The sequence below is a fragment of the Rhinichthys klamathensis genome, unplaced genomic scaffold (genome assembly GCF_029890125.1).
Source record: "Rhinichthys klamathensis goyatoka isolate OS25496 unplaced genomic scaffold, OSU_Roscu_1.1 h1tg000567l_1, whole genome shotgun sequence".
NCBI classification, from domain to species: domain Eukaryota; kingdom Metazoa; phylum Chordata; class Actinopteri; order Cypriniformes; family Leuciscidae; genus Rhinichthys; species Rhinichthys klamathensis.
Window position 1 is genome coordinate 373138 of NW_026607033.1, and position 15655 is coordinate 388792.

Here is a 15655-nt window from a genome sequence, read left to right on the forward strand (position 1 = left end):
TGTTTGCATTCCCCCAAGAAACTTTGGATTCACTTGCAAAAAACCCGAAGATTTTCTGGGGAAGAATTTTTTCCCCGCAAGGCAATGCAAAGGGTTTTTGACCGTACAAAAATTTTCTCAGAGGAACGCAAACTTTTGCGAGCAAAAACATTGAAATATATTTTTTCCATTACCATGTCCCCATAGGGGCTTCGTAGTTAATTTGATGCATTAGATTTCATTTTAATTTCATAACCCAGACAGCCACATAGTGTCGGCCCAGATTCGGCCCACATCTGGTGCACATGGAATCCACATTCGGCCGACACAGTGTTGCTGTCTGGAAGCAATTTGAGGTTTTTTCTGTAAGGAACAGACTGAAATTGAATTCCCCAATAGTCATCCTCGTCACCATAAAACTGCACAAAAAAAAATCAATAGTTGCAGCCTCAAGTTCTGACGGTGACATCAGTGATGCAACCGATTGTGACATCAGAGCTTCCTTTGAACTTTCTATTCATCAAAGAATCTTAAAAAAATTATCACCATTTCCACAAAAATATTAAGCAGCACAACTGTTTCCAACATTGATAATAACAATAAATGTTGGCACTGAAGTAATGTAAGTAATGTAAGTAACTGAGTAATGATCATGAATTAGAAAACGGTTCATAAAATTTCACAATATAATGGTTTTTGCTGTATTTTTAATCAAATAAATGCAGCCGTGGTGAGCATAAGAGGCTTCTTTCAAAAATATAAACAAAATTAACAGACCCCAAACTTTTGAACGGTATTGTAAATAATAAAATAATGTAACTATATTTGTAACGTAAATATAATAAAACATAGCAGTTTTTGTGCATCAGGCCTAATCATACCAGAAAGCTGCAGAGATATGGATGAACTTAAGTGAGAATGTCACAAGAGCGATGTTAGGTGGATGCAGGATGAAACGCTCAGTTCTGTCAGCGTGCTGTAACTGCAGTAATTTCAGTTTCTGAAGAATCTCCAGGTGTGTGGGAGTCCTGTCTGTCATCATCATCAACATCAACATCATCATCATCATCATAGCAGCAGCAGGAACATAGTGAGTGAATCTGAATCCAGGAGCTCTGTGTGGACTTGTTCTGCTGAACTTCTGAGGGGCAAATTTCTAAAAACGTCATATTAAAAAATAAACTAACGTCATTACCACGGATTGTGTCAACTATTGCATAAATCCAACATGTTTGTATAAGTTTCCTTTTCCACTCTAATCTCACATGAATAAACACATACTGCCAATAAAGTGTGTGTGAGTCAGATCTTGCCAATGTGAGAATGCGTCATAAATGTGTTGCTTGTAAAGACCTCAGGGCTGTTTTACTACGAGTAATTTCCAGTGAAGTTTATGTTATAATGTAACGCCAGCAAGCAAAAGCAACTGTAACTTCACAATCTGAGGCAGCTCTTCAAGCTATTGCACATTCAAACACTCTCTCATCTTTGTTAAGGCTTGAAAACATGTTTATCTATACATCATTTTAAAGCTAATATCCTCTTCATGAAATGATTCTTAAAAATAAAAGTTTTTTTATTGGGATCAGTTGTTCCGTCAAGAACCTTCCCATTCCATAAAAGAGAAAAAAGGTATCTCTAAAATTTTAACATTTTAAATGTTCTTCACACCAAGAAAAAAAATGGTTATTTTAAGAAGTGTTCACAAAGGTTCCTTGGTGAACCAAAAAAGGTTCTTCTACACTGTGAAACCCCCCTTTGGAACCTTTATTTTTAAAGAGCCCCTATTACGCTTTTTCAAATATATAGTATAGCTGTTTATGAATGTAAAACGTCTTCCAGCCTATGGTCTTCATTGGCTGCCTGTGAACAACATCTACTTTGACCCGTCCTCAACCACTGTACTTGAAGCGGAGACCTGGAAGAGTTTGGTTTGTGTTGACGACATTTTCAGCGCTGCAGATCCACTCTGCATGCACTTCCAAAGGATGAGGACTCGCTGTAAAAATTAATTCGGAAAAAAATCCATCGTTACCGTTCGTATCACTGTGTGTATACAAGCGCTGAGGAAGCTTCATTCAGAAATCTTCATTTCCCACCCACACTGTAGACCAATCACAACAGACTGGGCCGTCTGACCAATCAGAGCAGAGTAGGCTCACGGAAAGCAGGGGTTTAGAGAGACTGAATCCACAAACTAACCGTTTTCAGACTCTTTGAGAAATGAAGTTATGTGTTATGTATATTATGAGAAAAATGAATGTTTTTTACTTTTGATGCATGTAAATATATTGTAGGAGGCCTCAAAAACAATTAGGAACTTTTGAAAAACCATAATGGGTTTACACTTTAAGAGTGTAATGCAAAGCTCTTGCAGTAATAGCAACACACACCTATGAACCTTTATATAAAACACAACTCATAAGTTTAAATACAAATGTTTGTAGAATCTGTTCCTCAGGTCAAAGCAGCACTAATGGATCAGTCACACAGTCCGTTTCATATAAAATGCTGTTGGTTGATTTATTTATTATGTTCTGTTCACATATTTACAGTTTAGTAACAACTTTTTACACATGCAGCATGAGATTTTAACATTCTGCAATAAATAACATTCATTCCATAGAGATGAAATACTCCGATATTATTTACAATAACAAAATTTCAACACGCTGGTGTTCCCAACAGACGAAACAGATCAAAACCTCTCTGAGTTCATCATAAATCCCAGATTGCCACCACTGGCTGTGTCCGGAAATGCATTCTAGCATACTACTTCTGCAGTGTATATAGTATAGTATGTGTACTGTACTGAGTGGAACACGATACAGTGTTCGACTCGACCTTCCATTTCCAGTGTGACTTTTTAACATCACCATGTCTCATTATTTGATTAGACTGCCAAATGTTACATTTTAAACAAAAATGGGCTGAAACCGTAAAAGAGACATATTTTTCAAAGATAAACAAATGTCACTCACTGAATTTAACATGCAAAGCGATGAAGTCATGTGACACGTCACATACTACTGCTCTAAGTACTCAGTATGCTAGCACTCCACTCCGTACATAACCGCTGAGATTCCGAGTAAACATCAAACTGTGCCCTATAAAGTGCAACAGGTGGGCTGCGGAAGTAAAAAAAACCCATTCCTTTTCTGTATATGGTAACTGATTTTTAACGCCAACTTCGCTCACCTACTGTGAGTTACTTCACTTCCGAAACCAAGGTTGCCAAAAAAGTGGACGGGCACTGTCGCACTCTATTACGACCTCAGTGAGTGGATGGGGTTTCAGAGGTCTGTCAGTTCATTGGATGTTATTGCGGGTCTCTTCTGAGACAGCATGTCCTTCATCCAAAGGCACATCTAGTTTGCTGGTTACCTTGAGAAAAAGTTGATCAAATTTGATAGCCAGCATCACACCTCATAAATCTCTGTCTTGACATTCAAACACACCTCATGAATGCAAGAAGAACACCTTAGTTTAGTTTGGAACCCCTTAGTTTACTTCTGATGCATTCTGGGTACATGAATGTAAATGTACTTGTATATCAGTGTGCTTCCAAACGCTCAGGGCTGAATGTATATGTTGATGCATTTAGTGCGTGTGGCATTCAATCTGTTTGTCTTATATAATGTGTATGTGGCCGAGTCCTGCAGGAATACATTTCCTAAAGCAACAGTCCGTGTGTGTGTGTATCTGTGTGTATGTGTGTCCCGCACCCACGACACACCTGTATTGGGGTGTGTGTGCCGTTATTGGCCGCACAGTATGCCGATTCTCCATCACACACACGCGTGCACGTTTACACAGCTACCTCCTTTTCCTCAGACTGCTTTCCAAGCGTCCGAGCTCCTCGTATCCCTGGTAGAAGAGCTCCAGTTCGCGGCCTCCCCAGCTCCGCCAGACAGCCAGGCACCAGTCCATGTTTTCTTTACGGAAGCCGCACACAACGGTGTCCTTTGCGACGAGCGCCGCCTCCACGAGAGTCCTAAGAGACAGACAGACAGAGAGTGAGACCAGAGGCGAGCGAGCGCTTTCGTGCAAACGCTGAAAATAAACCACGCATGGACTCTTCGCAGAAGTATCAGCGGGTCTGTTCTTGGAACGTCTCATAGAGGAGCAGTTACAGGCCCTGAAAGCGTCGCTTGTTTGATTAATGTGTGTTTACGCAGAGAGCTGACGGGAGTCAGACAGGGACAGAGACTAGTTTATCATAAACATTTCACAACAAAGTTCTCCCTGAAGACCTACAGAGTGCACTAATAATGATGGTTTAGCTGAATGGATGATTTTTTTTTTACTTTTATTAGCCATTCAGTTTCTTCAGAAAATGTAAAAATATATGTCCGATTATTATGACTAATTGAATTATATATGCAACATCAATGTGTTTTATCATTCTGGCTGCTTTTCAATACTGTAATTGATTATTTCCTTGTCTTCTCATCCCTCCGTCTTCAGCATGTGACCTGGAAACCGATTAAACTCTGCCATGAAGGATGTATCGATTTTCTAATTGAGCTGGGAGGAACAAAGAGAAGGGAGGCTTCCAGAGGAGATACACAGGTGCATCCTATGCACAAATCTATATAGTCAAAAACACCTGACACAAGCATTCATGCTTATGCTTTACCTGTGCAATTGAAATACACCATATATTTAGAAATTAAAAGTAATGATATAATTGAAATAAATAAACACCTTATATGTATATAAAAAAAAAAAATTTGATTACACTAGTGACATGTTTGTTTGATACAATTTAAAAATAAACAAAAGATTTTAGTCACACTTTTGTTCAACACAATATAAAAAAGGTTATATTAAAAACATTATACACAATACTGTATTTCACATACAGCGACATACTGCTTTATTAATGTCGTAATTGAAATCCAGCCATATAAGGGTGGGTTCCTGAAGTTGCTTTGCTGTGACGCTTCAGAAATATTTCATTCAACAAATATATTTCTCTGCTTCTATTCTTTCATCCTTACATCCAAAGATGGAGAAGCTATAGGACGCAAAATGAAACAAGGAAAAGAGGGTGCACAGATAAGGAATGAAAAGCAGCCACAGCGTTCACTTCAGTGTGGTAAAATCACTGAAACACACAGCCTCTTGTGTTTTCTTCTTTCATCAGCATTATATCTGCCACAAGAACATCCAGGAAGACAAAATGCATAACAAAACATATGTGTTCTGAGGGATCAGCACAATTCATTTGTGCATGTGTGTGTTCGTAAAGGATTTTTACGAGGGTTTTGCCAGCAGTCTAAATGAGGCTGTGCGCACACACTTTAATGTTTGGTCACGTGAAGCCGCTGGGCTCTTATGGGATGCATGTCTGCTGTGACGCAGGTATGTGTGTGTGTGTGTGTGCATGAAATTTAACAGGTTAATGAAGAACTACAACTGCTAATTGTAGCCATCTCTCATTTCAAAGACATTTATTTCTTGTTTAATAAGTTATTCTACTGTATTTTGAGGCAAATTATTGCAGCTTTAAATATTTTAAAAATAAGACTCAATTCGCTTTCATCTACCAGAAAGAGTGTTTTGAAAGTTTCCCCCTCAAAAATCAATGCAGAAAATGCAAAAGACATCTGGGCTTGTTTATGGGCAGAAGAGCGCTACATCCATCACTGATTTTCATTTGCTACAGGCAATCGGTGTCACGAACAGTATGGAATTATATATGTGGACACTGTGTGATTATTTACGTGTGACTGGCCGTTGACACGTACCCGTACTCTGGCACTCCAGGTGGCGTCAACACGGCTATCACACGACCCCTGAGTGACCCCGCCTGCTCTTGGACCTCGATAACCATGATGTCTCCTCCACGTCTGAAAACACATGAAAACATGTGAAGTGAGCAGAGCGCTGACGCCACCGCTGTCATTTTACACTTTATAATCACAAAGATAAACACAGGAGAATTCAAATAAACAAATAAATCACCCTGTGAATAATAAATATAGCTAGTTTAAAAGTAATGCAAAAAATAATATACAACTTATATTTGAAAAAATATATAGTGCCCAGTCCCAAAAAAAAAAGAAAAAAAGTTGCTTTTTGGATTTAAAGAGGTAAATGCTTAAGAGTCTATGATTGGATCATTATTGCATTGCTAGAAACATATAACCGTTCTTATAACCCTAATTGATGTTTGTTTAAGAAACGAAAAGCTAAACACTCCATGTAGGAAGACACATCATGGCCCTATTTCAGGATGACAAAGCCAAGATTCAGATCGGACTCAAACTGTGAAAGGGTGGTTGGGCATTGAATGCATGAAGAATCAATTTCACACATGAATTGGCACCTCTATACCATAAATTCATTCATGTGCTGGAGTAGACTTTACAGAGTGCTCGACTCTCTCTCACCTCTTGATGGAAATAACATCACAACATTTATTTCTATCAAGAGGTGCATACATGTTTGGTCAAAATCTTGTATTGACAATGCAAGAGTCGAGCTCTCTGTAAAGTCTCTTCCAGCACATCCCAAACACTTTCAATGAAATTCAAGGTCTGGACTCAGAGGTGCCAATTCATGTGTGAAACTGATTCTTCACACTCCTGTAACTGTCGTAGGCCAGTAGTTGCTGTGCGTGTAAACCTCACTCCCCTGATCTCTAGAGGCGCTCTAGTGACTGACACTAGAGTTTGCAGTCTTTAGCCTCCTTGTTAGAGCGCCCGCCTCCCACGCCGGAGACCACGGATCGAGTCACGCTCGGAGCGGGTCAGTAAGACCGGTTACACTCCCTCCAAACCATTCTTTCACAATCTGAGCCTGATGAATCTATTTGTCATCCTGAAATAGGGCCATGATGTGTTTTCCTACATTGTTGTTTAAAAAAAGAAAAGCTACACACTCCATCAATTAGGGTTAGAAGAACTGTTGCCAAACCAATAACATGCTAGAAAGATCCAATCATAGACTCTTAAGCATTTGCCTATTTAATTCTTTCCTGCCATTGACGGAATTTTCTGGCTTTCCGTGTTTTTACTGTTATACGGTAGGGGGCGCTATTACACATCTTTTGAAAGTATTGAGTATTGAATCTCCTGATCAAAACACAGGCAAAGAAGCAGAAACAAGTGAAAGCATATGTAAGCAGATGTATATTTTTAAAGTAACGCGATCATCAACATTTAACAGCATATAAATGAAAACTGCCTAATGTTACTGAACAAATGAATACATTTGAGGGTGTTGATGGACTGGGTCTACTACATCTACATTTTGTTCATTGTTCTAGATTCAATCTGGATGTAGTCTTTGACAAAAATGTGTTTTTCTCAGCTTTTTGCTTAAAATGTTCATGTTAATGAAACTTACACACATTCAAGACTAAGTGTTGATAAAAAAAGATTAAGCTAGAATATAGGAGTGTTTTTTTTTTTTTTAAAGCTGAGGCTCTGTTACATATTGCATGTTCAGATATTCATATAACAAAATATTCTGGGGGCCATGAAAATTTTGTGAAAATGATCAAAAATGCTGGCGGTGGCTGGCACTTCTCATAAATACAAACAGAAAAGAGTTAAATACAAACAGCGACTTTTTTTTTGGCCGGGCAATGAATAAAGCTAGTCAAATTTTTGTCAACAAAATATTACAAATTTTAATAAATGAATAAACTATATATATATATTTTAAAAAAAAATTATACAAAGCTGGTTACATTTTTTGGCGACAATATAATAAGAACATATATATTTATTTATTTATTTTTAAGTGAAATGAAACAAGGAAACAAGGATGCACAAAAAAGGAATAAAAAGAAGCTGCTGCCATTTTGTCCACTTCAGTGTGTCAGTGATCAGAGCGCTGCCGCCACTGTCATCTTACACTTCACAATCACACACACATTAAGTTTCTCTGTCTGTTGTTGAACAGCATCTCCCAAGCCACTAAACACACATTTAAAGCCGCTAAAAGGTCATTTTTATATACAAAATCTTCCAAGCAGCTTTTACCAAGGCTCTCAGGTGTCTTTGACCAATTGTTTTCTTTTAAGACAACTTAAAAAAGATAGTTAACTTACAGAGCAAAAAAAAGAAAAGAAGTTATATACATATAGGCCAGACACACACATAAATATATATAATATATATATATATACACACATATTTTTTTTTTTTTGCCTGGTTGTTCAATTTGCTTAATTAAAATGAGCTAATGCAACAATTCTTGATCACTTAATTGCAATGCCTTCAATCTGCTTACATTTGCAAAACAGATGTCTACTTAATCCATTTAAATAGGGACTACATTAATCATTTTTGTTAGCATCAACCAAAACCGTGAAAGAGAATTTGTAGTTCCCTTTATAATAATGAACGCTAAATAATACTATCTGCCGATTTATTCTTTTATTGTTTGAATAAATTAACACATTATACACTTATATTACATAATATACTATAATACAATAGTGAACTAACCTATCCTAGTTTAGAAGTTGCAGGAAGCTTCTTTTATAAATCAATGTCCTTATTGGGCGCCTCGGTTTCCTTTGAGCACAATATGAGGCACCTGTGTGACCTGATTACACGGTGGTGTCTGGGTTATAGAGAATAAAGTCCTGCTCAAATTATAAAACGCTGAAATTATAATGCATTGTATATTCATGAATAAAACATAGACATTTTAATGTGCTCTTCTGAAATAACACTTCATTCTGCCCTTGATCTTGTGCTTAAGCTCTCTTAACCAAATGTTTAATTGATGAATAACTCCAGCAGGACATGTTCTTTTGTCGCTCCTGGAACAACATTTATCATAGTCTGAAACCAGAGGACAATGATCGACCAATCACAGATCTAATTCTACACGTACGACTGCAATCATGTTGTTTTAGGCTCAAACTTAAGCCCTAGGTTTAGAAACTGCTATTGAGATCAACTGGACTGCTAACACAAACATTACCCCTAAAACCAGATGGCAGTGGCTGACTGAATGTTGATCCAAGAGCAAGTTCAACCTCTGTAAATCAGGTTAGGCTTCAAGGATGTCTAAAATGCCTCTGTTTTAAAGTCAGCATGAAAAACAAAATACACACGACCGATTTGATTACTGTACTGTAAAGTATTTCTAAGTGAAACAGCTATCTGACAACAATAGATTACGAGGTTAAAAGAATTTTATAAATATATATATATGAATGGATGAATTGTTTACAATAAAATTAAGATTTATAAAGATATAAGTAATGTGCATTAAAAAGGTCAGTTTTGAAATTCCAACTTTAACAGCAGAGATATTGTGCCAAATGCTTGTATGTTTTGTATGTGCTCAAAGGTTGTTAGTTGTATTGTCTGATTGGGCTGCACAATTAATCAGAAAACAAAACAAGATTATGATTACATGATCAACTAATCATGAAAAGTACTGATTAGAGCATTATATCTACTCCAGTTGCATTTATATTTGCACCAGCACTGTACAAAAATTTGGGGTCAGTATCATTTTTTAAAATAAATTAATACTTCTATTCAGCAAATATGCATTAAATTGATCAAAAGTCAAAAAGATTTCTAATTCAAATAAATGTTGTTCTTTTGAACTTTATATTCATCAAATAATCCTGGAAAAAATGCATCATGGTTTACACAAAAATATTAAGCTGCACAACTGTTTTCAACATTGATAATAATAAGAAATGTCTTATTACACTTTACAATAAAGGCTAATTTTTTAACATTGGTTAATGCATTTGTAATCGTGAACTAACAATGAACAATATATTTTTTATTAATCTTGGTTAATGCTAGTTAATAGAAACACAATTATTTATTGTTTGTTCACGTTAGTTCACAGTGCATTAACTAATATAAACAGATACAACAATTGATTTTGAGAATGAATGAAAGTAATGTGAAACTGAAGACTGAGTAATGAAGCTGAAAATTCTGCTTTGCATCACAGGAATAAATTACATTTGAAAATACAGTAAAATAGCAAAGAGTTATTTTAAATTGTAATATATTTCACAATTTTCTGCATTTTTTAATTAAATAAATGCAGCCTTGGTGAACATATAAGACTTCTGAGTTTTCAAAAACTCTTACTAACCCCAAACGGAATTTTAAACGGAAGAACAGAGTTTATTTGGAATATAAATCTTTTGTAACATTATAAATGTCTTTACTGTCACTTTTGATCAAATGAATGTATCCCTGGGGAATAAAACTATTCATTTATTTAATATTTGATTTTCAAAAGTCTGGCCTTGTGGCATGACAGCATCAAAATAACACACAAACAAAGTATTTTTAAATTCTATTAATCAAAAATAACACCAAGGAAAATAATCTTTATTTATGACTTTTGTCATAACCGTTATGATGAAGTGCTAGCCGTACCTGGGAACCCAGATGGTGCTGTTGACAGGAATGATGTTTAAGGCCTTCATCTGCAGTGGTGTGTAGCTTTGATCTGCTAGTTCAGGATCTGTTGCGCTCCTGGATGGAACTGAATCCGGTGAAACTGCAACAGAAAAGGGCATGCTGCTGGAGCTAGTCAAAGAGCTGAGGGGTCCCGAACTAGAGCGCTCGATGTGAGGAAGACCCGACGATCCGCCCTGCTCCAAATCCCCGTTCTGATCCAGCTGTTCCGAGCTGAACCCGGAAGACGTCATGGAGCAGTAATCCAGCGAGTCCTGCTGGCACAAGATCTGTGTTCCTGCGTCCTCGCTGTGCGTTACCGTTATCTGCACTAGTTCCAGGTTGAGCGGAAGAGGCTCCTTGTCTACGTCAGGGCTCACGGGCGTCATGATCGCCGCCGGCCTCTCCACGGGGAACACGTCACGCAGTGGATTTGCGTCGCTGCAGTTGTATGTGGCGCAGATCTGATAGCTTGCGGCGTGATACATCAGGAGTGTGTTGGTGTGATTGTCCAGACACCAGACCGCCTCTTCGCCCCAGCAGCTGGAGGACGATGCCATGGACACCACGCAGGATGGCGGAAGATACGGGTCCAGGCGGCGGATGGGTTGAAGCGTGAGACTGTCGATGACGAGCACACCAGGGCCGTTGGTGTACCACACCTCTGATCCGGTGCTCACGGGCACGATGCTTCGCACGGGGTACGGCCGCTGCCGAGGGTCCGAGTCGTCCATACTCAGAAGACGCTGGTTGATCGTGTGCGAGCAGATGTAGGTCTCTCCCTCCACTGGCATGTCGTCTACCAGAGAATAAACCGTTATGAGACCATCAGACATGCCTGCAAACACCTGAGGGAGAGACTGAACAAGAGACAGAACGTAAATAAATCATTTGTAATGTAATTAACAGGTAAATATTTTCCAACTAAAATATGTACAAGTTTAAACCAGACATAATTACTTGAGTTGCAAAATTGCATAAAGATATTTAGACCTTTTAGTATCTTTATTGCAAGAGTATTTTATCTTTTGTCTTATTGCACTGGCAGATTATTTCACTTATCACATGCCAAAATAATATTTGTATAAATATAATATAATATAATTGAACATAACATAATATAATAGTAAAATTATGAAACATAAAACTTAAAAGAAGTTTGTAATATCTCCACCACTAGCGGCACCAAAACAGAAATGCAAAAATCAAGACTATTTACAACTAGATTTCCAAAACACTTCCCTGTCAGTCCATAACTCAACTTTTTTTTGTGGAGATTACTTCCCATCATTTCGAGATCACAAGTTGTCAAAAATAAAAATGCACATATGTGGAAATTCCGTTTGATGCCCCGCGAGCTTGAAATGCTGCATATTTCAAAACAAGATTTCTCAGCACGTCTGTTCCATACTGATAACTAATGTACATGTGGATGATCTCAACTCAGTTGAAATAATCCTTTCAGTCTGATTCAAGTCATCTAGCTTTATTGTCCCACACATTTTCCCTCTATACTGCAGCAACATCAGAAGTCTGCACCCACAAACATGTGCAGCATGTAAGAAGTTAGTCATTCTGCAATTCCATTTGGTGTCACTAGTTGTACAGAAATCACACTTCATCTGTTAGAACTCATTTGTTTAACATTTTAAGTATTCTGTGAGACATGTCAAAAACATGTCATGATGTCGTGATACAAATATCACAAGCAACAAAAAAACACGACTAGCTAAACAGAATAAGAGGCCGTTCACACATGACAAGTGTCTGTGCTATTTTTTAATAGCTGAGCTTTTTCTTAAGAACTCTAATTTTCCACTTCAAATATCTACAAGTCCCTGAAACAAGACCTACTTGGAAAGCAACACTGCATAAGATATTAGGATTTGCTTTCAGAGCTTTCTTAAGTGTGTTTTTCTGTCCTAAAGCAAGAGAAAAAATATCTCCCAGTGTAATAAGTACAAACACGTTTAAAAATAAGTAAAAATGACAGAATACACATTCAAGATTCAGTTTATGAAAACAAATCTTAAAATTGTATACAGTTTTGATTCTCAAATATACTTTTTAAATGTTTTTGCTGAAAAAAAGTCAAAAATATTACAATACACTTCAAACATTTAGCCTATACTTTTAAATACATTTAATATATAAACATAATACTTTTTATTATAATCTAATCTACTCTAATATAATTTAATATTATTTCTGTCAGGACCACTATGGTCAAATACGATTGACAATTAGCATACAGTTTGGATTGGCGGTATGGTTCTGTTCTGGGCGAGAACTCCCTACGCATTCATGCAGCCTAGCATGGATAAGAGCAGGGAGAGCAGCAATAAGCCCCCTTAGGGTAAACAGAACAGAACCAACATGAATGTATTGCAGATATCATTAATTCATTTTAATGTACAACATAATTAGAGAATTTTAGTCTGATTCAGGTGGAATCAGAATGCCAAATCCTGACTGACGAGAGGAGGAGCTGGGGATGGAGGAGGGTAATTAGCTGGAAACTCTGGAAGCCTCTTTTATTACACACTACCCCCAACACGACTGATGCTGATAGAATGGTTAATACATCCTGATGTTAGTGGCATATGTTGAGCACTATAGATCCATTCTAATGGAGGAAGGATCACCCCAAGCTGGAGCAAGCAAGGACACATTGCAACAAGTGTGTTGCTGTAGCCAATTTAACAGTGTATGGGATCTATTGGGGGAAGCGTACACCCCTAGCGGCAACAAAATCTGATACAACAAGCATGTTGTATAAATCACAGAACTATTGCTTAAACTAGTGTAGTTTGGCAGGGGAAGCATACACCCTGTAGCTCTGAGTCTTATGCAGTGCACAGCTAAGCAATGAAGTACAGTGTGCTTCCTCATTCATAAAATTATTTCTGCTCCCGTCGTACTGGATTCCATTGGTTGTGGAGGTGAAGACGACTCCTCCCATGATTCCACACTCCTTCACAAGACCATCAAGCTATGTTGTTGTAAGTGTTGAATAACAGACCTCTGCGGTGAATGTACCACTGTTGTGTATTTTGCACAAGTATGTTACCAATAATCTAGATAAGCTTTAGCCAGAAGCATGTGCTACTTTAACACAGCATGTTGCAATAATCGGATAGAATAAAGAACGAGCATTTTTCCAATGCAACCAGATAAGCCTAAAACAACGCTTGATTACTACAGCACGTTGCACAGGACAGTATGCGCAATAATACTAGAAGCCTAAGTAACAAGCATACAGTATCTCACAAAAGTGAGTACACCCCTCACATTTCAGCAAATATTTTAGTATATCTTTTCAAGGGAAAACACTATAGAAATGAAACCTGGATATATTTTAGAGTAGTCAATGTGCTGCTTTGTATAGCAGTATATATTTACTGTCCTATGAAAATAACTCAACACACAGTCATTATTGTCAAAATATCTAGCAACAAGCAGTGTTTTTAAAGCAAGCATATTTCCAATACACTATAGCTACGTGTTTCCAAGAACTAGATAGACCAAGCGTGTCCGATACCCGACAGAATCAATGCTGAACTGACTCAACTGAATAGTGACTGTTTACTATGTCTTTTTAGAGCTGTGCCACAGCAGAAATGATTCCGTTTGCACCATAAATTGTTATTTCCTAGTCTCGCACAGCCAGACCTTCAGACTGACGGCAGAAGGTCTGGACTCTATCACAGCATTTCTTGGCCAAGGACCGCCCAAGAGGATGTTTGACTGACATGTAACGCAACCAATCACAGTTCCTTTTGTTCCGCGTCATGTTTAGAGGCGTGATAATATAATGTCGATGTCCCTACAATAGCAGACCGGCGTGCATCTAATAAATTATTCATTCAAGAACCTTGTGCAAGTTTACTGCATCAATGGAGCCGCGAACTTCACATACTTTTAAAAATACAGCGTTTAGTTGATCCGCTCATTGTCACAGTTGTAAACACAACGGCTTTCCTCTTCCACGAGGGGTTTTGGCATCACAGCATTTGTTTCCAGGCGGACCGATAAAGAACGCGACACACACGTCTCCCGGACATCCTGTAGAATTCACCCAATCAGATCGCGACTTCGAAACTCCTGAAGTGTTTCCAGAAAAGTGTGCCATATTCATCAGACGTTCAGCCCACGGCCCGTGGGTGTGACGTCTAAGGCTGAGACTAGTTATTTCCTAACTCTCAACGCAAGCTGCTTGAATCTGTGCTGCATAGTGCAAAAAGCACAGCATGTGCAACGCGAGCAGTTGCCAATGACAACAGATAAGTAACACACATAGCCAATATGATCACACAAGCCTAGCGAGAGCATTATAATGAAAACGACTAGATAAGCTCATGCAACACGGATAGCATTAGCAACAAGCATGTTGGCAATACCCTGATAGCTTTTAGCAATGAGCATTAAAAGGGAACTTGGCTTAGCTTCGTGAAGACTTTCAGAGATGAATGGAGAGTGAATCACATTGAGTCCTGTGTCAATAATGCAGTGATCGAGTAGCAATGCAGACTGAGGTCACTTCCAAATCAGGCAGCTTATGATCAATGCAGCGAATCTCGTGTTCAAGTTCACAAACTTGAATTAATCTGAGGTGAAATTCTGTTGTGATCTGTCAAGCTTCTTTTAACTTCTAAATGACCTAGATATCTGAGAATCTTCACAAACACACATAGTCATACTAAAACCAAACAAAATCCTGTCTACCAATACAAAACATTTATTCTCTGTATATTTCAGTCCACCTTCACATGCATTTTTTCATCCAAGTGTCATATCAAAGTGTTTCCTCCCTAAAACCGCCCTGACAGCCGCAAACGAATGGCGAGAACCGAGGGCACTTCAAAAAGAGTGAGGCTCAAATAACAAGAGTGTTGGAGAAGCGACGAGGACTGAATGTGTCATTGGGACGTCTGCTGAAGAGAGGGAGAGTGGGAACACCTGGATGCCAGCTACTTCAAAAGCGAGACGAATAACACACACACAGATTTACAGAACACCTCCCTGCCAGTAGGGCCGTCCATAAGGCGGGATAAAGGGGAACGTTTTCTGGAGCCCAGCCGCTAGGGGGGGGGGGGGGGGGGGGGCATGCAGTCCAGCAATAATTATGTTCATCCTAAATATAAGCAAAGGTTACCATATTTTATTTAACCAAAATAGCACCATTTATTATTGAAAGTGAGAAAAAAATGCATTTTATTTAATGTTGCTTGAGTAAAATGTAGTCTGTGTCATCATAATGAAACACCACT

The 15655-nt window shown here is 38.2% G+C and overlaps 1 protein-coding gene across 3 annotated transcripts in view; it reads right to left on the bottom strand.

The window, feature by feature from the left end:
- Nucleotides 1-3427: 3427 nt before the first annotated feature.
- Nucleotides 3428-15655, bottom strand: part of lrrk1 (leucine-rich repeat kinase 1) — a 107873-nt gene continuing 95645 nt past the window's right edge. For all 3 annotated transcript variants that reach the window (XM_056239567.1, XM_056239565.1, XM_056239566.1), the window contains 3 exons: nucleotides 10365-11245; nucleotides 5733-5834; nucleotides 3428-3973 (listed from right to left, as the gene is read on the bottom strand). In XM_056239567.1, the coding sequence (XP_056095542.1) occupies nucleotides 3796-3973; nucleotides 5733-5834; nucleotides 10365-11245 (1161 nt within the window). In that variant the 3' untranslated portion in view covers nucleotides 3428-3795. The remainder of the gene's footprint in view (nucleotides 3974-5732; nucleotides 5835-10364; nucleotides 11246-15655) is intronic.